Consider the following 24,727-nt stretch of genomic DNA (forward strand, 5'->3'; position numbering starts at 1 on the left):
AATTGTGATTAATAAAATGCACTTTGGCTTGGAATGATAAAAGTGTTTGTTCCTTCAAATGGTTTTTATTGGCAAATGGGTGGATGGTAGATGCACATGTCCCAAGTCTGGATGAACTACGTAAATGTGACACATCTATTGGCCATTACCCCGAATATTGTTGTCAAATGTCCGATAAATTATTGAACATAATATGCTCATGTCTTTGTTGAGCGTAGTGTTATTGTATGAAAACGATACTGTGGTGTATTGCATTTGTCATGCATGAATGTGGTCAAATGAGCACTGAGCAAAATCAAAGGGACATGCATATCGAAGTTTGTAGGAACATGCTGTTTTCTGGAATATCTTCGTGCATTTTGTCCGTGAGTATACAGTGTCGTAAGCAATATCTCTGTCTTTGAGTACACACTGCAGTCTGCCATAGCTCAGTCGATGTCGCTCAGTGAATACACAGTGATCAGTCTATTTTTGGGATCATCTGCATGATCTCTGTCCGTAAATACAACACACTGTACTCTACATTACTCGACCCGTGTGTGCCCGCGAGTAAATCTATCTCTATCAATGAATACACACTGTTCTCTGCATTACTCGACCCATGTGTCCCTGCTAGTAAATCTATCTCTATCAGTGAATACACACTGTTCTCTGCATTACTCGACCCGTGTGTGCCCGCGAGTAAATCTATCTCTATCAATGAATACACACCGTTCTCTGCATTACTTACTCCATGTGTGCCCGCTAGTAAATCTATCTCTACCAGTGAATACACACCGTTCTCTGCATTACTTACACCATGTGTGCCCGCGAGAAAGTCTATCTCTATCAGTGAATACACACTGTTCTCTGCATTACTCGACCCATGTGTGCCCGCGAGTAAATCTATCTCCATCAGTGAATACACACTGTTCTCTGCATTACTCGACCCATGTGTCCCTGCTAGTAAATCTATCTCTATCAGTGAATACACACTGTTCTCTGCATTACTCGACCCGTGTGTGCCCGCGAGTAAATCTATCTCTATCAATGAATACACACCGTTCTCTGCATTACTTACTCCATGTGTGCCCGCTAGTAAATCTATCTCCATCAGTGAATACACACTGTTCTCTGCATTACTCGACCCGTGTGTGCCCGCGAGTAAATCTATCTCTATCAATGAATACACACCGTTCTCTGCATTACTTACTCCATGTGTGCCCGCTAGTAAATCTATCTCTACCAGTGAATACACACCGTTCTCTGCATTACTTACACCATGTGTGCCCGCGAGAAAGTCTATCTCTATCAGTGAATACACACTGTTCTCTGCATTACTCGACCCATGTGTGCCCGCGAGTAAATCTATCTCCATCAGTGAATACACACTGTTCTCTGCATTACTCGACCCATGTGTCCCTGCTAGTAAATCTATCTCTATCAGTGAATACACACTGTTCTCTGCATTACTCGACCCGTGTGTGCCCGCGAGTAAATCTATCTCTATCAATGAATACACACCGTTCTCTGCATTACTTACTCCATGTGTGCCCGCTAGTAAATCTATCTCCATCAGTGAATACACACTGTTCTCTGCATTACTCGACCCGTGTGTGCCCGCGAGTAAATCTATCTCTATCAATGAATACACACCGTTCTCTGCATTACTTACTCCATGTGTGCCCGCTAGTAAATCTATCTCTACCAGTGAATACACACCGTTCTCTGCATTACTTACACCATGTGTGCCCGCGAGAAAGTCTATCTCTATCAGTGAATACACACTGTTCTCTGCATTACTCGACCCATGTGTGCCCGCGAGTAAATCTATCTCCATCAGTGAATACACACCGTTCTCTGCATTACTCGACCCATGTGTGCCTGCTAGTAAATCTATCTCCATCAGTGAATACACACTGTTCTCTGCATTACTCGACCCATGTGTCCCTGCTAGTAAATCTATCTCTATCAGTGAATACACATCGTTCTCTGCATTACTTACACCATGTGTGCCCGCGAGAAAGTCTATCTCTATCAGTGAATACACACTGTTCTCTGCATTACTCGACCCATGTGTCCCTGCTAGTAAATCTATCTCTATCAGTGAATACACATCGTTCTCTGCATTACTTACACCATGTGTGCCCGCGAGAAAGTCTATCTCTATCAGTGAATACACACTGTTCTCTGCATTACTCGACCCGTGTGTGCCCGCGAGTAAATCTATCTCCATCAGTGAATACACACTGTTCTCTGCATTACTCGACCCATGTGTCCCTGCTAGTAAATCTATCTCTATCAGTGAATACACACTGTTCTCTGCATTACTCGACCCGTGTGTGCCCGCGAGTAAATCTATCTCTATCAATGAATACACACTGTTCTCTGCATTACTTACTCCATGTGTGCCCGCTAGTAAATCTATCTCCATCAGTGAATACACACCGTTCTCTGCATTACTTACACCATGTGTGCCCGCGAGAAAGTCTATCTCTATCAGTGAATACACACTGTTCTCTGCATTACTCGACCCATGTGTCCCTGCTAGTAAATCTATCTCTATCAGTGAATACACATCGTTCTCTGCATTACTTACACCATGTGTGCCCGCGAGAAAGTCTATCTCTATCAGTGAATACACACTGTTCTCTGCATTACTCGACCCATGTGTGCCCGCGAGTAAATCTATCTCCATCAGTGAATACACACTGTTCTCTGCATTACTCGACCCATGTGTCCCTGCTAGTAAATCTATCTCTATCAGTGAATACACACTGTTCTCTGCATTACTCGACCCGTGTGTGCCCGCGAGTAAATCTATCTCTATCAATGAATACACACCGTTCTCTGCATTACTTACTCCATGTGTGCCCGCTAGTAAATCTATCTCTACCAGTGAATACACACCGTTCTCTGCATTACTTACACCATGTGTGCCCGCGAGAAAGTCTATCTCTATCAGTGAATACACACTGTTCTCTGCATTACTCGACCCATGTGTGCCCGCGAGTAAATCTATCTCCATCAGTGAATACACACTGTTCTCTGCATTACTCGACCCATGTGTCCCTGCTAGTAAATCTATCTCTATCAGTGAATACACATCGTTCTCTGCATTACTTACTACATGTGTGCCCGCTAGTAAATATATCTCTATCAATGAATAGACGCTGTTCTCTGCATTACTCACCCCATGTGTGCCCGGTAGTAAATCTATCTTGATCAGTGAGTACACACTTTTCTCTGCATTACTCGACCCATGTGTGCCCGCTAGTAAATCTATCTTGATCAGTGAATACACACCGTTCTCTGCATTACTTACACCATGTCTGCCCGCGAGTAAATCTATCTCTATCAGTGAGTACACACTGTTCTCTGCATTACTCGACCCATGTGTGTCCGCGAGTAAATCTATATCTTTCAGTGAATACACACTGTTCTCTGCATTACTCACCCCATGTGTGCCCGCGAGTAAATCTATCTTGATCAGTGAATACACACTGGTCTCTGCATTACTCACCCCATGTGTGCCCGCTAGTAAATCTATCTTGATCAGTGAATACACACTGTTCTCTGCATTACTCACCCCATGTGTGCCCGCGAGTAAGTCTATCTTGATCAGTGAATACACACTGGTCTCTGCATTACTCACCCCATGTGTGCCCGCTAGTAAAATTTATCTGGATCAGTGAATACACACTGGTCTCTGCATTACTCACCCCATGTGTGCCCGCTAGTAAATCTATCTGGATCAGTGAATACACACTGGTCTCTGCATTACTCACCCCATGTGTGCCCGCTAGTAAATCTATCTGGATCAGTGAATACACACTGGTCTCTGCATTACTCACCCCATGTGTGCCCGCTAGTAAATCTATCTTGATCAGTGAATACACACTGGTCTCTGCATTACTCACCCCATGTGTGCCCGCGAGTAAGTCTATCTTGATCAGTGAATACACACTGGTCTCTGCATTACTCACCCCATGTGTGCCCGCTAGTAAATCTATCTGGATCAGTGAATACACACTGGTCTCTGCATTACTCACCCCATGTGTGCCCGCTAGTAAATCTATCTGGATCAGTGAATACACACTGGTCTCTGCATTACTCACCCCATGTGTGCCCGCTAGTAAATCTATCCTGATCAGTGAATACACACTGTTCTCTGCATTAGTGATCACCCCATGCCTGCCCGCGAATAAACCTCGATCAGTGAAGACACACTGTATGATGCACTATTTTAGTGACTGTCTATCTGTGTCCACGAGTACAGAGTGTAGGGAGCCACATCTCAGTCTATCTCTGTCCATGAGTAAACTGGGTAGTCTATTATTTCCCACTCTGTTTGTGTCCAAATGTAGTATTTAGGAGGAAAACTCATCGTGGTGCTCCCGGGACCAGTGAGGGCCCAGACACGGTTCATTGACACGGGATTTTGCGCTCCCGGAACCAGGCAGATAGAACGAGTACAAAGGAGTACCGCTCATCAATTTCATTACCGTAGTTCATGTTTAACCAATGCATGTTAAGTTAAAATGTTTAAAATGTTAAAATGGTCAGTCCAGGTGAAATAGTTCCGACTGAACTGAAAACAATATTACATTTATTTATCATAAACATCTTTTCCATGCAGCCAGATCAGGAACGGATCACAGCTGTACATTTTTACGAACATCTATGAAATATTCTTTCCAAGTCTAAAGATTTATGATAATTTTACACAACTTAGATAGTTTTCTTAATATTCTCTATCTATTAAAAAGTAAATTAATTTTATACATGTTAGGTTTAATATAGTTATATTTATGAATGAGTTGTTTTCTCTCCTTTTCACATGGACACATTAATAGTGAAATTCACCACCTATGTCATACAATTGGCAGAGTAGGCATTTTCTTTCAGTTAAAGGGTATTTTCCTCCATCTGCTTTTATCAGCTGGTACATTGTGAGTAGATGTTCTGAACTGAAGTAAATTTTCCAAACGTCTCCATATGTATTAATGAAATAGTTTTCAAAATTTAACCAGTCAGTCATTTGTTACAATTTTATACATGGATTCCTTGGAAAATTTATCTCTCGCAGCTGTCCATGATTGGATATCATATAGTTTATCTTTAATTATGTTTTTGAGATAACCTTGACTTTGAAAGGTTTGTGATATGGTCTTGACACAGAAGTTTTGATCTTCTTAAGCCTTTTGTCTGTCAACACATCCACATCGTGCATAGACTCACAGATAATACCTGATCATTGGAATGTATATATTTTCTACGATACACTCCATATGAATATCCTCTAACACGCAAGCCAAAGTATGCAACAATTAGACGAATGCATCTCTAAAAATAGGAGAAAATGCTACACATAGTAAAATCTGAATTTTGCTTTGTTTACACTTCAACAAGTATAATTTTCCGAGCACAGTGTTCTTTCCACATGTAATTTCCTTGGCTTGATTTTATCCAGATTATTTATATTGGTGACAGAGACTATTTGTCATTTGATTCTAATATATATATATATGAGGAATTCAGCAATGCATCTATCGCAGCTGAGTTTGAAATATACGTGATCTTATAGGCGTCTTTTAACCGGCATACCTGACACGTGATTCTGTAAACACTATCAACATAGCGGAAAGTAGACTTCAGCGTTTGTGTTTGCATATTTTCCAAAACATTCTAAACGAGTCTACGTTTATAGGTGACGTTTCAGAATTGCTATTGGCGATTTGATGAAAACCAGGTTCCCGTGAACACTGATATACTGTTTTTGAAATTCAATCCATCGAGTAAACTATCCGATATTTAGATTCCTAAACACACAGTAATAACGACGTAAATGGTGACTTAGTAATGTATCAAAATGTCAAGTGAGTGAGTGGGTATGGTTTCTACGCCGCTTTTAGCAATATTCTAGCAATATCACGGCGGGGGACACCAGAAATGAGCTTCACACATTGTACCCATGTACAACCCGGGTCTTAGGCGTGACGATTTTTCTTTCGACTTCGAAGTGTGGGTTGAAGAGGAGGGACATATATGTTCAACACAAATGTAGATGAACATTCGACCGATGCTCGAGTAACTTATCAATGACTTACGATCAGGAAACTAGTCCGTCATAATCTGACCACAAGTAATCACTATGGAGTAGCCAATCAAGGGGCCTGGAATTCGAACTCACACATATGTTTGATATGTACCAGTTATCTGCAGTGGGTTTCTCACCCACAGGTGTGTAATAAAGTGTTGTCTGTAACACCTGTCTATTTGTTCTTGGATACCCACTGTAGCCCGGAATAGCCCAAAGTATCTCTGTCCGTGAGTATACATCGAGTGTGCCATTTGTCGTAAGTACAGTGTAGTGATCAACAATGTGCATTCACGGTCAGAGATATCGTAGATTACCCCGATATATCGGTGACAGAGATAGATGGACATAATACTCTGTGTATTAGCGTGTAGGTAGGACTGACTAGTATAGACTGCAGTGTGTATTGACGGACAAGATATACCAAGATATTCCAGGCTACAGTGTCTACCACTATACTGCGACATTAGATACTAAACATCTCCCATTGACTGTTAATACTTGTCCGGGAGTATACTATTGTCTGCAATATCTGTTCGTGAGTTACAAATCTGGTCTACAATATCTCTGTGTTTTTGTGCAGTCAACAAACACAATCAGGTCAATCAGGGCATGCCCGGAACTGAACCGATGCCCTTTGATTCACCTTGTCGGGGTATGATCACACACTACGTTCCGGGTTAGAATTATTCCCCATCAGCGAAAGGACAGCTTCCGGCCGCGAGATACCAAAAGACGTTAAAAGATAGTACTTGTTGTTACCCTGTCTGGCATTAGGGAGCTTAAACAAGGACTGGTCGGCTCGGAGTCAGTCTGTGTCTGAGTGGGGTATTCATGTTAAACTGCGGCATGGTATCTCAGTGAGCTAGCACTATAAATCGGCATCAGTCCGGACTAGTACAAGCAGCCACACACACACGTGCATGCACGTCGCTATATAAGTGCAATAATCTTGGACGCGACGCTAAACCCAATTTCACCTCACCTCACCTACTTGTCGAAAAAGGCGACTTAATGGATCGGATGGTCTGATTTGGTGACCTGGGTCTTTGCTGTCATTGTGACCAAGGCGACAACGTTTTTTCACAACATCAATCACTGGTTTGGTCCACATTCGACCATTTACAGCGAGTTTGTGTTATGAACTGAAGGGTATACTCCTTAGGGGGCTTCTGGTGAAATCTGAGTGAAATCAAAAACCTGAGGTAATAATCCTGTGGAGCCTTGAGCATTCACTCAGTGAATGTAATCTGGGGCGTTATAAGTGGATTTATAAACGGTGTTACCTTTAACATTCATTTCACATTTCACAAAACTGTCACTGTCATATTTAAAAACATCATCACATTTCCGACGACATTATCTTACTAAAACAAATAGAAAATTCATGGGTCTAATTTTATATTTATTGATAATTCGACCCACTGACCAAAAAATCTATAACAAATCCGTTAACCAATGAAACATAGATTCTTATTTAAATACGTTGAAGCACTTATTAAAACAAATACTGTTATGAAATCTACATAATAATACGCGTACATGTATATGCAAAACCGCAGCCCTCTTAAGAAGGCATAGGCCTCAACCCTTAACTTAATAAGCATTTTAAAAAATGTGGATAATTTCATGATACATCCTCAAACAATTCACCATAGACTCATATACCAATTATTCGTACATTTTGGAATTTTGTTCAACCGGACCATTTCATTGCAAGGTACCACCTAGATGTAACTGCTTCTGTCATGGTTGTGCATATTCACATAAACAGATAAAACTGCAAAGAATTGACACACATATGTTCAAAAACGTCATTTGGTTTAATTTACGAAAAACTGATACATACTTAGTATTTTACATCTGCTTTTGGAGGACTCCTTCCTTCTGATCATGACTTCTTACTTTTAGTTGTACTGGAAAAGGTAATACACACCACTAATAATTTGATTATCCAGAAAAAAAATTGTTTTGATATATTTCTTGAAAAGTATTCAAAAGAAACAATTTCAATGAAAACAATTTATGGCTAGAAGTTCAATGTTAACAATGATATTTTCGTCATTGATCTCAATTACGATCTGTCCTTTGTCCCACTGAAAGACTTTGAAGATGCTATAGACTGCGGAGGTGCTCTGTGTTTACAAGGCATCGGTGCATGTCTGCCAAACCCAGTTTACTACCAGAGGAACGTCCGATACAAGCGTGGTACTGCCCTGGCACGGGATGCGGGTTGTCATCACACCTTGCAGAGTCGTTCTGTAATTGTTGGCGGAGTCATCGCAGGCAAATGGTCCACCGAAGTCACCCTAGAACAACATATAGTGTACACAGATGGTGCTAATTCTCCGTAGCGTTCCATATAAACTCACAGAAGTAAAAGTAATACTCTAGGTTATATAAAAAGATTAAGAAATCTTATTAGGCCAAATGAATTAATTAATTTCCACCCACGCGCGGCTAATTTCCCAAATCCCCGTCTTGCAATATGTTATTTTGCCCTAGTACCTACAGACGAAGAGAAGCGTTACATGTGTGGTTCTATTTCCTGTGGTCAAATACAGCTTGAACGTAGTCAGAAATCCGTTCTTCATAATTTTATGAATCACATCCATGGTAGTTTCTGTACACATATGCCTCCCGTCTCACATTTTAAAAGATTAGATTGAAAATCTGATTTTGACGTTCTTGTGTGAAACGAATTCCATTGTTTATTCGGGTGAACAATTGACTTGCAATTGAATGTGTTTGTGACGGGTGCCGTCAGTGGGTACGTTCACCTTTTATTGATCACCTATTTCCCAGTGATTCGTAAACATATCATTATGATATAGTCGGAATGGTACAATGCACTTGGCTTTTAGATATTTAGTTATCGTTCCATATGACTGACCATAGTTCACGAATAATGTGATAATAATAGGACAACGCCAAGCAGTAAGGTCAAGTTAGATGACTACCTGACAAGAGAATCCTTCTTACCACACATGCATATGTAGATGCTACGTTTTGGGCACACTTGGTGTTGCTCGGGAGAGATGCGTTGTTTCCAGTACTATAATAATCAATAGCTTCACATGCAGGTTTGCTGAATGAAGTCAGATAGGCGACTTGAAGGACGTCCTTTAGTGCTGAAAATAAAAAAAAACCATGCAGCGCAATGTCTTTTGAACAATTAATGTTCACCTCATATACGAGTAAATGATTATTCCCTGTTGACTGTGTACGTTGTTGTTGTTGTTGTTTTGTCCGTTTTGTCGCCTCTGACGACAAGCACGTGTTTCTTGGGACCTCTATGCTTAACCGGAACCACACGGGCCTCCCTGTCCATTGAAGATGGCAACACGTGGCCCATTGACATAAGGCACCACGACACTTTATGTAGAGTTCCGTCCCTTTGTCATACCGGATCGCGTTGGTTCAAACCCAAAATTTATGATTCTTGATCTGGCAAAACCAAACCTCTGTTCATGGAATCAACCAAGATGCTTAACGTCTTGGAAGCTTAGGGTTTTCCGCCCACATAAACTGATACGCCGTTATGACAAGAAATACTGTTCAAAGAGGCGTAAAATAGATTGAAAGAAACTATCCCGTTGTCTCAGCACTAATCTTATAAACTGTCATTATAGACAAACTTGTTTACATGTAATTTGGTTGAATGTTGATTTTGACAATTCTTTTCATCTGGATGTCATCTTGGAAATACATGATATTGACCAACGTAGGTATTGTGACTCACTTTCGTCTTCCGTTATTCCCCATCCAGTGACTCGGCAGGACTGGCTCTCGCTGCAAATATCTGGTTTAGGTAGACAAATTGGCCTTACCCAATCATTGTACTCGACTGGCTCAGTTAACTCAATCATACAGAAAGCGTTAGCTGCAAATAGAACAATAGTACAAATACAATTATAACTGTCATTTGAGGTAACTGAACGCTACCTGCACTCTATGGACGTATTGACAAAGCCAACACTTTTTTGCTGATGGCTATCCGAAAAAGAACGAGGTCGATAAAGAAGCGCAAACTATTGTGTTAACCCTTTTTCCAAACCCAAGCAATAAAATTCTAAGATAAAAATGTATTCAGTATCATGATGAGAAACAATGCAAACCCTTCCATATGTTTGCCACCATGCGATGTTTATAAACCTTCGATACAAGGGAGATGGTTCTATGGACAACGTCTTATCACAATAAATGCGACGTTTCAGTGTAGACACTAACATCGTTATCAAGCTACTGGTACAGAAAAGTGAAGGAGGAAGGTTATATACATGTGGATAATTGATAAGTGATATACATATATAGACATGGTTGAATAATGGTAGATGCCACTCAAAGACGTTAAGACTTCGATACGTTTCAAAAACATTCGCCGAAGGAGTACCTTGAAACGGCTCTTGGGCGTTGGTGTTGCTGTAGTCCACCAAGACGTCGTTGAAGGTTGACGTTGTGTTGTATTTGAATGAGGGGTGGAAATACACGTTCTTCACTTGACGGACTTGTTCCTGCGGAACGTTATTGTACACTTCAGGGATGGAGATGTTGTATTCGCCCAAAACAACAATCATTCGATCCTGATATGTTTCATCTGTGTCTCGTCTTCCAACACTAGAAACAGCAATAGATTAGCATAAGTAAACTACGTTTATAATGAACACGCCTATACCGAACTCACGGATATAACCTATTTTAAGTCCCGACCATTTGTTGTATATATGCTGTATATATGCTTATAACGAACTACGGTTATTACGAACTAAAATTAGTGCTCCTTTCAAGTTCGTTATAACCGTAGTTTACTGTATAAGCAAGATAAGGATATTCCGTACATTACAAGAATGGTACATGTAGTTCTATTTTCAACATTTCTTTTACTTTCTCTATGTACAGTATGTGAGTGGCGGGTACTATTATCGGATATGCTTACACTTATCGCGAACACCTGGTGTCATCACTAGTTTCATTGACCCATATAATTTTCACAGATCGTTTGCCTTTTGCGCCCAAAGGAATCTGTTTCGGCAGATCATATATAAGTTTGGCTCACTTCTCTGAAGTTCATTTTACTGTGGGATGTTAATCAACTGAACAGGCATTACTAAGATACCTCGGTTGGTCAGGCTCGCTGACTTGGTTGATGCATGTCATCGTATCCCATTTGCGTTTTTTCGATGCCTGCTGTAAAAGGCGGCTATGTTTGTCTTAAAAGTCGACTAACGGGATCGGGTGGTCAGGCTCGCTGACTTGGTTAATGCATGTCATAGATCCCTATTACGTGGATCGATGCTCATGATATCGATCCCTGGATTGTCTGGTCCAGACTCGATTATTTACAGACCGCCGTCATATAGCTGGAATATTGCTGAATGCGGCGTTAAACAACCAACCAACCAACCGAACCAACATACCTCATAACTGCTGCACAATCTGATAGAACCCAGTTCTTCTGTATAAGAACTCCGCCAGCATTATGAAGTGAGTTAGCCAGGGTCTTGGGAAGATTGGGTCCATTCATGCGTCGAAGGGATGCTTGCCATGGGGCTTGCTTTGGTTTGTCATCCTTGGAAAAGGCAAGTCGAGCAGTTGCGCCCCAAACACCACAGTTCCCCTCGTTCCCACAAGTGGTGGTCGCTATATAGAAGTACATTCTTCATTAAAGGTGCTCAATGTTCTTGCTGTTCATCACTTGCAATACTTTTTCACTTACCTTTTACATGTTTGTCTGTTGAATATGTTTGTAATTGTGATATCACCTACAAGCTTGGGTTGACAGAAAATTGTAGATTCTTTGTGGCATTTTATTTCCTTTCCTTTGTTTGTTTCATTTTTTGTTGTTTAACGCCGCACTCAGCAATATTCCAGCTATATGACAGCGGTCTGTAATAATTCGAGACCAGACAATCCAGTGATGGACATCGATCCATACATTTGGGATACGATGACATGCATCAATCAATTGAGCGAGCCTGACCACCCGATCCCGTTAGTCGCCTCTAACGACAATATATTTTGTACGCGGTCAGTACGTGTTTAATTGGTTCAGATAGTCATGTACCAGTCCATGATACTCATGATACTATATTCGCTAAAAATTAATTATAATCTTTTATTACCAAAGACCTGGAAACTAGGAAACTAGGAAATGCAATTTTAGATAGGTATAGCCAAACAATGGGATTTGGGGTTATTATCGACAAAGAATAATTCTTTAAACCTTTTTGTCAAAAATTAAATATTCACCAACCGTCCAATCGATACAAATCTATACAAATGGAGTCTACTGAATATAAGTTAACAAAATATACATCAATCATCAAGTGTAATGGAGATTATTTAAATGAGCTTTGGTCAAGCTGTCATATTTTATTTGTATGAATACATTGTTGTGCAAAACCGTGAAAATAAACACATTCTGAAAATATTACAAACGGTTTTGTTGTTGATGTGAAACAGATCTAGTACACACTACGATGGATGTAATGAGCTCTGTTGCTTGGCGGATCGGGTGTCATCGTCACCGTCAAGGTACTGCCATCATTAATGGTCCCTATCTTATTCATGAGATACCTGAATTCCATTGAAATAACACTAACTTTGATTTATGATGCAAATGATATTTACAAAACACTATATTTTTCACAAATAACATCACCCAAGTGATGAAAGTATGCTAAAGCAAGTACTCACGTGTTCCAGTGCAACATTTGAATCCAGTTTGGCAAGCTGCATAATTGAAAAAAGTATCGCTCTGTTGTACAGTTCCGCTTGGACATCCGCCTTCACGACAGACGCCATCACGATAAACAAAGCCACACACTGAAATGTATATACATATATATAGTGTATTGATGTTAAAGAAACCGGGATATTCATCATGACTATCTAATGTTGGAATACAAATTATATATTGTATTATGACGTATTTGATTATCTTATATGACAAAAGATATAATTATATTATGTTACAAAGGATACACTTGAGCATCTTATGTTACAAAGTACATAATTTATTATCTATAATTTCAAACTAAGGAAGTACTTCATTACGTTAGTTTACAAAAGACGTTCTTGATTATCTTATGTTACAAAGGACATAATTGATTATCTAATGTTACAAAGGAAGAACATGATTACGTTTTTGGTACAAATGACGTACTTGATTATCTTATGTTACAAAGGAAGGACTAGATTATGTAATGTTTCAAAGGAAGTACAGTAAACTACGATTTTAACGAACTCAAAAGGACTACTAATTTTAGTTCGTTATAACCGTATTTCGTTATACGCATAGATACAGCACATAAACACATTTTATTATATCCGTGAGTTGGTTATAATCGTGTTCGTTATAAACGTATTTCACTGTACTTGATTAAGTTATGTTACAAATGACGTTCTTGATTATCTTCTGTTACAGAAGAAGTACTTGATTACCCTAGTTTACAAAGGACGTACTTGGTTATGTAATGTTACAAAGGACATAATTGATTATCTCATTTGACAAAGGATAATAAATGATACATGTTGGTTCGGATCCATGATAAATCGTTATTAACCATGGTCTGTCATGGTCGTGTCCTTGATTGATTAAGAATTAAATACACTCAGGTTATTTTTATGATATAAAAACTTGTACATTTGGGATCATACAGATTTAAGATGTCCACAAGGCGCGCTGCTTTCTTAAGCGTCATGTGGTTCTTTCAAAGCAGTGTGTGCTTAACGGGTGGGCCTCATTCACAGACATCACGTTCTTACACACAGGGTTGTTGCTTACTGATGCGAGAAGGTACATACATATGCTCAATGCATGTAGAAGGATGCTGATATTGTCATGTATATTCGCAATACAAAAACACAGTAAACGACATTCTCTTTGAAAGTTCAAGCAGCTGACCTATAATGTATCGTGCTTATCGACAAGGATTTGACTGTATAGCTACTTCCTTGTATATTTTATTCAAGGGTAAGCTAGAGCAGTTGCTATCCTTTACATTACTTTATTTTTAAGCTTACTTCAGTTTCTAGATTGGGTACATTCTTCTTTCAATGGTATATGAATGGTATATCTTTTTTTCAAAGTTAACCTAACAGGTAATTCAGGTTTGAACATGAACTGTTGTTTACGAGCTTTTCAAATGAACTGAAATTCTTAGATCTATTTCAATCAGGGTTGCATATGTTTTGCAATGACGTGTCTTCAAAACTCATGTAAAAATCCCAAATCCTGAAGCAAAATCAAGGGACCAGATTGATTAATGTTAAGTCACTGCACGTGGTATTCTGAACGAATTTCATCTATGTTTTGTACTGCTCGTTATAATTTGCGACATCGCTCCAACAATGTTGACAGTCGCATAAATATATTCCTCGCCTCGCAGTATGACACTGTTATTGCCATCGATTTGAGCCAACGGACACATTTATATAAAAATAAATGTGTTCGGATATTAGGGGAATGCGAGCTTATTATATAACACCATAGGGCGTCATGGGGGAGATAATTTGTTGGAAAGCAACGATGTCGACCTCACCATTTGGAAGTTATTTGTAAACAAAGAACATAGTTGCTTACTTTCCACACCACGGTACAATAGATACAAGAACTCCATCGCGAATAGATGTACACGTCGTGTACCCGCTTAACTCTACACCCTGACCTCACCGGAAGATCATATTTGTTAACAAATAATGAACGTGACAAAACATTTACTCAATGTTACATTAATTATCATATTTCGGTAATGTAAAATATTAACATGAAATAGTCCATAAAACAACTGTGACAATGATTTAAGAGGATTGCATGGGACCCCGAAGCGGAACAACCTTCAAAATTGGACGCGTCAAACATCAAATCTAAGTGTATGAATAGAAAGGATTCAATAGAAAAGAGTCACATGCTATTTTTTAAAATCTGTTCCTTGGTAATATTGAAATATGTTCATATCTCACCAGTAAAATCTACTGCGAAGGTTCCGTGTACGGCCAAGGCAAGTGTTATAAGTTTGATCGCCGCCATCTTCTTTCCCACTTGCCAAACCGAGGCGGACTATCTGTCAAAATGCGTTATATATCTGTACTATTCATTTTGTCGAGTTGGTAAACATTTGAGGACACTATGAATACACGGCTTCCATTACTGGGGTTGTCACACCCAAGTTAAACATCCATACAAAGGATGGTGATTGGCAGGAGAAGATACATTGGCCGAGCAACAGGGCGAGGTGATGGGACAAAAACTGAATAGGCTGATAGGACCACCAGTCATAAACGCTGTTGACATAACACAGCCTTACTGGCTCATAAGATGGAGTTAACGTGTGAATATGCTGATGCATTGTATTGACTACTCGTAGATTCGATAAAGAATGTGTGACGTGACTTTATTTACGCCTACGTCATTGCCTTTACAACCTAGAAGAAATATGTTTCTGGCAATGGGTTCTTAGCAAACAAAAAATCAATTGAAATAGGGCGAATAATTTTGTTTTGTTCTGAATATATACACATGGAAATAAGTTAAGCAACACCTGTATATTCTCAGACCGGGGAACTTTAATGAACTAGTGCATGAGATGTGTAAAGGATTTCCAAACCAAATAAATTATCTAGTGGAAAGAAAGGGTTGAGGAGGAACATAGCCAAGATTACCATGAAATAATGTGGGTGTTTTTAGATGTTACAGATTTGGAAAATGACTTTATTTCAAACCAAAAATTACCAATGTCACTTTTGTTGCACAGACTAAAGTGTCACTACCATACACACTTTTGGTTCACGGAACTGAAGAACAATGTCCTGCAAGTCCAAATATTGACTTACCATCAGTATCTTGTGTAACCTCCCTGAACTCAAACAACTGCTTCAAGGTGCTCCTCAATCCTTGGATCAATCTCTGGATTTGATTCTGAGGAATTCTGTCCCATTTCTCATGATCATGCAAAAAGGAGTCAATTCATTGAGCGTCGGGACAGGTGGGTCTCTTTGTCGAACACGACGGTCTAAAATGGGACAGAACTCTTTCTTTTCATTAAATATTTTTTACATTTCGAGCACTAGTTCATTAACGTTGCTCAGTCTGAGAATACACGGGTGTTGCTTAACTAATTTCCATGAGTAGTATCAGTCACCATATATTTCAATTAATATCACAACTCAAACAATCAAAGAAGCATATTTAATTCAATATATGTAGCAATCTGATCTTTCCATCTTTACGCATACACATATAACCTCTTCAGTTGCAGAATTCTATTAGTCTCCACCAGTCTTCCTTGTTTGGGTGTCTGCATGTACACGTCATGTACCCGTGTTATATTACCTTACCCCGGTTGCTGGGTCAAGTATATTTGCCCTACTATTGTGCGCGATGGCCTGGGGAGAGGGGTGGTTCATACAACTCCCTCCAGTAAATAGCGTGAATCACGGTTTCTTTGAAAGATTCAATGCAGCATTTGCAGAAGAGAAACTAGGTGAGATGAGCGTGAAAAGAACGTTAGTTCATCACTTACGATCCAACAGCAATATTTCCCTCATTGTTACATTATGTTCATGTCTGAAATAGAATGAACAGAGTTAGTGAGGTCGGTTTGACACCGCTTCAACCGTCATGTCAATTTGATATACCACGGGTCCGGTATGGTCCTTCTACAACTAGAATCAGGGCATCTCTGAAGAGTGAATTTCGGCACCTCGGGCGACTGGGCTACCCTTGAACCCAAAAGTACACATGACTTAAACTTCATTGAAAAAAGTGTTTTATTTGAATCTTTGACTTCATAAACTTCAAAGAAAACGAAAGATTGACAATTCGAAAGATTACTCTTGCCGAGCTCAACATGCGAAAACAAGTACCCTCGGACCCGACCCCTTAAGGTGTTGCCCGGTCCATCACCCATCCAAGTGATACAAAACCCAGCTATTACAGGCATACACAAACATTAATTGCTATGTAGAAATTTAAAACGTCAATGCCAGATGATAACCATTATCGATTTTCTAATTTAACAGATTCCAAAATAGATAAGAGTGGTGAAACTGTTGTGAATGGGTTACGGAAAGTCAGTGATGACACCAAGTGTTCGCAAGAAGGTTAAGTCCTGGTATCAGATGAATATACAGAGTTATACCGAAAATGTAATGGGACCGTGTGAATATACTATGTATGAACTGTGTGTACATTTTGAATGCATTTACAGAATATTGCTCTGTGGAACGGCTTCTGCACACGAAGTAGACATCTGGAATTCTAATTACGAAGTTGTTTCATTTTGTTTATTCAAAGGGACCATGCACCTTTACCAATTATTATCAACCAAACAAATAAACACACAAGGACATATCGTAAAAGGATTCCCATGTAGAAATAACATATACATAACATAATTTTTAAACACACCAAAAAACATAACTGGTTCAACCTGGTTTTTTATATAATTTGTTAAAAACCGAGAACATCTGTTCCATAATCATGAGAAATATCTGCTAAATGCAGGGTCCATTGTTCAATTCCGACTGATTCAAAAGCATGTGTATATGGATAATATGAAAAAGGTTTCATCAGTCCGAACTGAGATATTTCTGAAAAAACCTATTCGCCTGATTTATTGTGTAATGGTAGAATTGAACATTAAATAGACATACAATGCGTGGAGAGAAATTTATCATGTCCACCAAGATGAACATTTGAAACTAGTGTATGTTTATTTCATAACGCAGTTACTCAAAATATTCAGACGTACCTGGGTTGATGTCAACCTCCTGTTCACATTGCACCAAGCCAGGCCACACACATGCACCAAGCCAGATCACATAGACATGCTTCAAGCTAGTCCACACACATGCACCAAACCCATACATCGTAGTAGAATACACACGTATACGCATATACATCTTAACACTGTTAGGGAAGAATGATATACGAGACTCAGTACCTTCTTCTGTGTAGTCATCCTGTTGTGTACATGAAATACGTGCCTGAGAACAATAGATAGTTTCCGACACAAGCATGACAACTCTGCTTTTTCCCATGGTCACATGTCCGGTTGACAAATACATTGTGTTGATTTTGTATTTGGTATAATATATACAATAAGGTCCTTAATTATGGGTGTTTCTTATAGAAGTGCTTGTGACACTGAGTGCTGAAAATATGAAATTGTCTATTTACAGTGTTCAGACTTTTGAAATAATTTACTCATGTGGAATTACATATGTTTCTGGTGTAGTACTGTTTCAGACCTGTTAAGAGTGACCTCGTAGCATTCATGACTTATACAATAGACACACAGGAACAGCTATGACAACGTGCTGTCTGACGCCAACTAAAGTGTTCGCAGAATTAAGACGGCGGAAACAATATTTAAACTCACTGAATTCGCAGACAAAGAACCTTTGTGCGTTTTGTTGAAAATATAATTGAAACAGTTAAGAAGAAAGAGAGCTGAAATTAAATGCATGGAAACGGACATGTTATTATGTCACGTAATGTGTTAAAAAGATGGTGTATATAAGAAGCTTACGAAGATTCAACAATATTCTAACAGAGGCTGACATCAGAACTGTAACATTCGGTAAGCGTAACACTTTGTTATCTTTTAGCAGAAATTCCTTGTGGCCATGGAAAAAGTTTTGTCGCTTTACTTAACTGAAAAAAATGTCTGTGAAAAATCATATTAAATGGACCACTGAAAATCAGTGATGAAACCAGGTGATGATGCATTCGATGCGGGTATTAATTCTTGCGACGACTTTTTTCAGGCTAGTAACGTTTTAACAACGCTTGTAATTTGGTGCCCAAATTCAAGTTTCAAATGTATAATTTCTTTTGCTGGGTTGTGTATGTACACGTATTCAATATTACATATTTATCTGGGGCTGTCGGGTAGCCGAGTGGTTAAAGCGTTCGCTCGTCACGCCGAAGACTTGGGTTCGGTTCCCGACATGGGTACAATGTGTGAAGCCCATTTCTAGTGTTCCCCGCCGTGATATTGCTAAAAAATTGAAAAGCGGCGTAAAACCATACTCACTCACTCACTCACTCACATATTTATCTTATGAAGCATGAAATATCTTTGTTATTCAAACGAAATGATTATGGCATGCAAATGGATGATATAGAATATACAACAAATGCTGATATTTTTTCATCATATGATGTCATTGTGGATAAATTGTATGCAATCATTTTCATCGCGGTTACCAGCAAGATGAAATATCTGCTACTACTGGCGATGTGTGTGTACGTTGTCGGGGCCAGAGCCAGAGACAGAAGCTTAAACTTCAAACAACGGACATTTCTGATGGCACTCGATGAAAGGAAGCTGACCAGGGACCTCCGATCGTGTTGGTTGGACAGCACTGGTCATTGCTGTTCCAACCACATCGCCGGCTGCCGTTACTACAGAAGATACCAAAAGAAATACAGGTCCAAGAACAGGTCAAGCAAAACACGTGAGTATGGAGCGTTGTGTGGACAGACACGGACCAAAATCTAAGAATTGTTTGTTTGTTGTTTAACGCCGCACACAATAAGACAATCCAGTTATTGACATCATGAGCATCAATTTACGCAATTGGGATACGATGACATGCATCAACCAAGTCAGCGAGCCTGACCACCCGATCCCGTTGGTGTCATCCTACGACAAGCATAGCCGCCTCCTTGGGTTGTTGAAGACCACCTCTACCCCAGATCTTCAAGGGGCCGATAACTGAATACCGGCAAGGGAATGAATGTTATTTTATGTCTCAGTCATCAATATTCCAGCTTTATCACGGTGGCATCTGGACCATCTGGGATTGTCGACCAGTGAATGATTGCACGTTTAACAACCCAGGGTATGATGGCCCACAATCAGCCAGGTCACACATTGTCATGGATTATTGCCCGTATTTTCAGTCAATGGTTTTCCTAGTCCAGGGTCGTTGCAATTTCTCGTAACATCAATCACCTGTATGTCTGTTCCATACTCGATTATTAACATAGGTGGACATGTTTTAACAAAGTTTACAAAAAACAGACGAACATACGTATCGTCTGATCCACATCATTAGTAGTGATATAGAACTTTGTTACAGTAACAAAAATGTTCTGATGTATAGAACTTTACCTGATCAGTTAGATCAAGCCTGCTGGTACAGTATTTATTTTCCCCCGTCAAATTTGGAAGCATTGGTACATATTTCAACTGGCTGGAGAAGCAACTTAACATTATATATGACGTTGGCATAAGTTTGAGTGAAACATGTGAACACAGTATTTTTCGCTACTGTAATTGACTGTTTGGGTTTTGAGAGTTGTTTGGTTCAATAACTAACGCGTTCATGTTTCGTTTCAGGAAATAACATCTTCTTTTTCAATACTATGCCTTATTATCCTGGCAACTACTGGTACCATTCTTGCAACGTACAGTGTCTCTGTACCTCATACCACGCATCGTGTTCACATGCTACGACTGCTGCCGCTACTACAACCACAACAACAACGACTACTACAAGTACAACCACCACTACTACAACAACGACCACAACGACAACCACCACACCAACTACAACTACAACCACAACGACTACTACCACCACTACAACAACAACGGCTGCAGCTACGACAGCTGCGACTACAACGGCTGCGACTACGACGTCTGCGACCACTACATCTGCTACAACAACATCTGCTACAACAACATCTGCTACAACAACATCTGCAACTACAACATCTGCAACTACAACATCTGCAACTACAACATCTGCAACTACAACATCTGCAACTACACCAACGACATCCACTACTCCTACGACATCAACAACGGCAACCACATCCACTACGCCAACCACATCAACCACAGCGACGACGGTGGCAACAGCCGTGAGAACAAGATGTACGTACACTGTATACTTTCAATCCTATAGTTAAAGCTCAATGTCAAATGAAAGCATTAAACACTGACCCAGTGATTCACCTCTCTAATGTACAAAGTAGGTTCTTTCGGTCCTGCCAGGGTCTGCTTTCGTGGATTACAGAATTATCCGGATAATGAGCCACGATCTTCAGTATGGGTTTCATCAAAGGTATTAAACTCTGAACCGCTGTGGCAAGTCCTTGGGCTTAAAGCAGCGTTGAAGACAACCTTTCAATAGAGGTGCCAGTTTTCTAGAATACATTTTTGGTTGCTTATTGTCTATTCATTTTCATTCTTAGACTGTCCACGGGGAGTAACAACCGTGTCCAACATTGTCAGGATCATGAACGGACGACCCGTGAACAACTGCACAACATATCCCGGTGTTGTCACTCTAAAATCACCAAGAGGCGTCACATTGTGTTCTGGTATAGTCACATCAAGCACTACAGTCTCAATCCCCAACAACTGTGCCCAGCTTCTCATTGAACCGTAAGTGATAAACACATCTACATCTCTTTGAAAAACTCTCATATGTATCTGAAATAATGTCCTTTTATGCCTGTATCACAAACAGCTTTAGGCACCGTTAAATGCTTAGATTATGTATGACAAGATCAGCAAATAACCAATTCCATACAGCAACTGTTCTGTCAGCTTAAATTGTAGGCCGGACATTTTCTTCAATAGTACCAAGAGCAAAACGACCAGGAAAAGAAAATATAATCAATAAATTCAGTACATGAAAATCGGTCAGGAAATCACAGCTTCATCTAAAATCACAATAATGAATACTTGTACCCATTTGTTTATACTACCGAACAGGCAATAATCTATGGAAACATTTCTTGGCCAGAATCGTCCAAATAATATGTAATCAGTTTGGCGCATCATGAAAGATTATTTCTACTAGTTATATAGTATTTTGCATTTGGCTCTTGTGATCCTGCACTACAGATCTATGTTCAACTTATGCATACCTTCACTGTGCAGTATGCTGGGGTGTCCGTATGTTCTACCTAAATGTCACCTCGTGACATCGACATCCTGATTAGAATACTAGGTTTTCAGCAACCCATGCTTGCCGTAAAAGTCGACTATCCTTGTTCTAAGAGGCAACTAACGAGATCGTGTTCCACACTCGATTATTTACAGACCGCCGTCATGTAGCTAAGATATTTCTAATGGTGGCTTTAAACAACAAACAAACCAAACAATTATGCAGTATGCACATCTTACATGATATCTCATAGGCAGGTTTGCAAATGATGTACAAAGTAAGTATCCAACCTGTTTTAATGACAATGAATACATACCTCATAGACCCATGAAGAGCCGGGGTAGAATAGGTCTTCAGCAACTCATGTCTTGTCGTAAAAGGCGACTATTCTTGTCGTAAAAGGCAACTAACGGGATCGGGTGGTCAGGCTCGCTGATTTGGTTGATGCATGTCATCGTATCCCAATTGCGTTTTTTCGATGCTCATAATGTCAGTCACTTGATTGTCTGGCCCAGACTCAGTTATTTGGAGACCGCCGTCATATAGCTGGGATATATAGTGCGGCGGTAAACAACAAACTAACAACAAAAGAAAGAAAAACATTGCAATGTCTCTGTTTCAGACTAGTGTTGACTGATCCATCAAGTGGACGCCCCTTAGAGAGAGTCCAAGCTCTAAGTGGTGAGTTCACGTGGAGTTTGCTTATGCTTTGGAAATACTGTGCTTATGATATAGACGGAACTGTATAATGGACTCTTGATGCCTTATGATTCAAGGAAATATGTCTGTCGTTTAATTTCCAACTGAATCTCAATTAACGTCTTTAAGTGGAATTTAGAAGTTGGTGTGATGAACAAGGGATATAGTTCTATGGATATACAACTTTATTGTATAATTGCAGTCATTGTAACAAGGTAGTTCTTTATCAATAGAACTATTCCTTGAATATCTCAATTATCTCTTTAACGACATGTGTAGTAATGTCAAATTAGCACAAGAGTCTATCCCAAACTCTACGAGCGTGAGATCGTACATAAACTTTCGTTCAAAGAAACATTAAGCACTAGACGATTGACCATGTGTTTATGGTGTTGTGAGCATTATCATGACGTGGATGTTGTAAATTGGATATATATTCCTGTATTAGTTTTCTGAAGAGACTGCAATGCACCCAACTGTTATTATTCAACACAGACTTGCTAGAGTCGTTGTGCTGAAATCGTCTTTGTTTGGACCCAGGGCCAGGATTGATGAATGACCAGTAATTATAACTCAAGCGCATTGCTACCTTAAATGAAGTATGATTTTCCTTTTAAGAATCTCAGCTTGAAAGTCTACGTCCTGGTGGGCCCTATGAAATAACACTAAATGAGCCGCTGTCCGCCGACACCTGTCCTGGAATAGCGTGCACGTACGAGAACAGAATGCTGAACCAACTAGACATCAACAGCTGTGTTGTAGCCGCGGGTGGATACAACAGCAATAGTGGTATGTTGTATCTTTACAAGGGCGGAGTGAGTGAGTGTGTTGGATTTAACGTCGCTTTAACATAATTACAGTTATATCACGGCGTTTCAGCTTTGAGGAAACCCCAAAGAGGATCATTTGGTATTGTGGTTATACCCATGAGTAAGGACATAGAGTAAGGATCGGCGTATCCTTACATGGTTGAGGGACAGTAATGTCGGCGCTTGGACCACCAAGCCACCATCGCTTGTTGCAGTGATGGATCAAGATTGATATATGTCTCTCCTAATTACCAAGGAATTGCTTTATGTTTCCTGTAGAAATTTGTTATTTGTGTTTGAATGTTTTCAGGCAATGGGCCAGCCTCTTTCTCCTACATGAATGTGTCAAATCTGCAGCCTACAGAAGATTGCGCTGCTTTCATCAGGTCGTCTGACCAGTCAGTTCTCTTCAACCCTGCTATCGTGTATAACTGTTTCTTCGGCGCTGGCTCATCCACCTGTGCAGTGAGTTGTGATTAATATTTTAACGTCAACCTGATGTTATTTGATCGTCTCTCTCACGAAAATAGCAGACAATAATATGACAAAACATTGCATGTTAGCCTTGTTGATATAAAGAAGATATATAAGAATTAACAAATGCACGTGTGGGGCAAGTAAGGTTGCAATGTGTTACGATATTGATTTTAGAGCTTGAAACGACTCGCACAATGATGTGTTGTGTTTTCACACACAATACAGTTCTTTACGTCTCTATGTGGAGTTTATCTAAATATCATTATCTTTATTGTCAGGGTGACTCAGGCGGTGGTGTTATGTGTCCGCTGTCTTCTGGAGAGATGGTGGTGATTGGACAAGTGGAGAACATTCCGTGTGAAAGCATTGGTGTCATTGGACTGTACGACATCGGGCAGTCTGGAGAATCCCTCCGGGTGCTGAGGACCCGAAGGAAGGATATAGTGCTTGGTTGAAGCCAGAAACTAACACATGGCACTAACTTGCCAGACCTTTCTTACATATTACTTTGGGTAAATCTTCTTGGTTCGGTGCATGTCCCCTTCCAAATAGTCCACAGATCTTCGTAGCTCGTTTTCGAACGAATATGTTGTTTGGGAGAGACTTGTTTTATGATTTATTGTTACATATTTTGATTGATTAAATGTTGTTTTCGTTATGTATGTTTATAACGTTTAAATATATATATGTGTTGTTTAATCAATAAAACATATAATGTCAAAAACTGAATTTGTGTCATTACTGGTCGCCG

The 24,727-nt window shown here is 39.7% G+C and overlaps 2 protein-coding genes across 3 annotated transcripts; one reads left to right on the forward strand and one right to left on the reverse strand.

Annotated features, from left to right (window-relative positions):
- Positions 1 to 7,881: 7,881 nt before the first annotated feature.
- LOC139454273 (chymotrypsin-like elastase family member 1) lies at positions 7,882 to 17,896 on the reverse strand. Of its 2 annotated transcripts, XM_071235888.1 has the most exons (9): positions 17,833 to 17,896; positions 16,603 to 16,646; positions 15,044 to 15,144; positions 12,776 to 12,904; positions 11,497 to 11,719; positions 10,473 to 10,696; positions 9,822 to 9,962; positions 9,062 to 9,210; positions 7,882 to 8,388 (listed from the first exon to the last, which is right to left on the reverse strand). In XM_071235888.1, the coding sequence occupies exons 3-9, from the start codon at positions 15,108 to 15,110 to the stop codon at positions 8,221 to 8,223; spliced, it is 1,101 nt and encodes a 366-aa protein (XP_071091989.1). In that variant the 5' UTR covers positions 15,111 to 15,144; positions 16,603 to 16,646; positions 17,833 to 17,896; the 3' UTR covers positions 7,882 to 8,220. The 2 variants fall into 2 exon arrangements, with proteins under 2 accessions (XP_071091989.1, XP_071091988.1); XM_071235887.1 differs by lacking the exons at positions 16,603 to 16,646; positions 17,833 to 17,896 and adding an exon at positions 15,914 to 16,061.
- Positions 17,897 to 19,299: 1,403 nt separating this feature from the next.
- LOC139453697 (uncharacterized) lies at positions 19,300 to 24,431 on the forward strand. The gene is made up of 8 exons (XM_071235173.1): positions 19,300 to 19,543; positions 20,431 to 20,589; positions 20,695 to 20,917; positions 21,331 to 21,483; positions 22,614 to 22,672; positions 23,309 to 23,479; positions 23,810 to 23,964; positions 24,255 to 24,431. Exons 1-8 carry the CDS (start codon positions 19,300 to 19,302, stop codon positions 24,429 to 24,431), a joined length of 1,341 nt encoding a protein of 446 aa, XP_071091274.1.
- Positions 24,432 to 24,727: the final 296 nt, after the last annotated feature.

The sequence above is a fragment of the Haliotis cracherodii genome, unplaced genomic scaffold (genome assembly GCF_022045235.1).
Source record: "Haliotis cracherodii isolate W230 unplaced genomic scaffold, xgHalCrac1.p SCAF_10, whole genome shotgun sequence".
Lineage (NCBI taxonomy): Eukaryota > Metazoa > Mollusca > Gastropoda > Lepetellida > Haliotidae > Haliotis > Haliotis cracherodii.

Coding starts and splice junctions, on each gene's coding strand:
- LOC139453697 (XM_071235173.1), top strand. CDS start 19,300: ATGAAATATCTGCTACTACTGGCGATGTGTGTGTACGTTGTCGGGGCC. Junction 21,484..22,613: donor GCCCAGCTTCTCATTGAACC/GTAAGTGATAAA, acceptor TCTCTGTTTCAG/ACTAGTGTTGACTGATCCAT. Junction 22,673..23,308: donor GAGAGTCCAAGCTCTAAGTG/GTGAGTTCACGT, acceptor TTTCCTTTTAAG/AATCTCAGCTTGAAAGTCTA.
- LOC139454273 (XM_071235888.1), bottom strand. CDS start 15,110: ATGGCGGCGATCAAACTTATAACACTTGCCTTGGCCGTACACGGAACC. Junction 12,905..15,043: donor CTTCGCAGTAGATTTTACTG/GTGAGATATGAA, acceptor TATACATTTCAG/TGTGTGGCTTTGTTTATCGT. Junction 9,211..9,821: donor GGGAATAACGGAAGACGAAA/GTGAGTCACAAT, acceptor TTTTATTTTCAG/CACTAAAGGACGTCCTTCAA.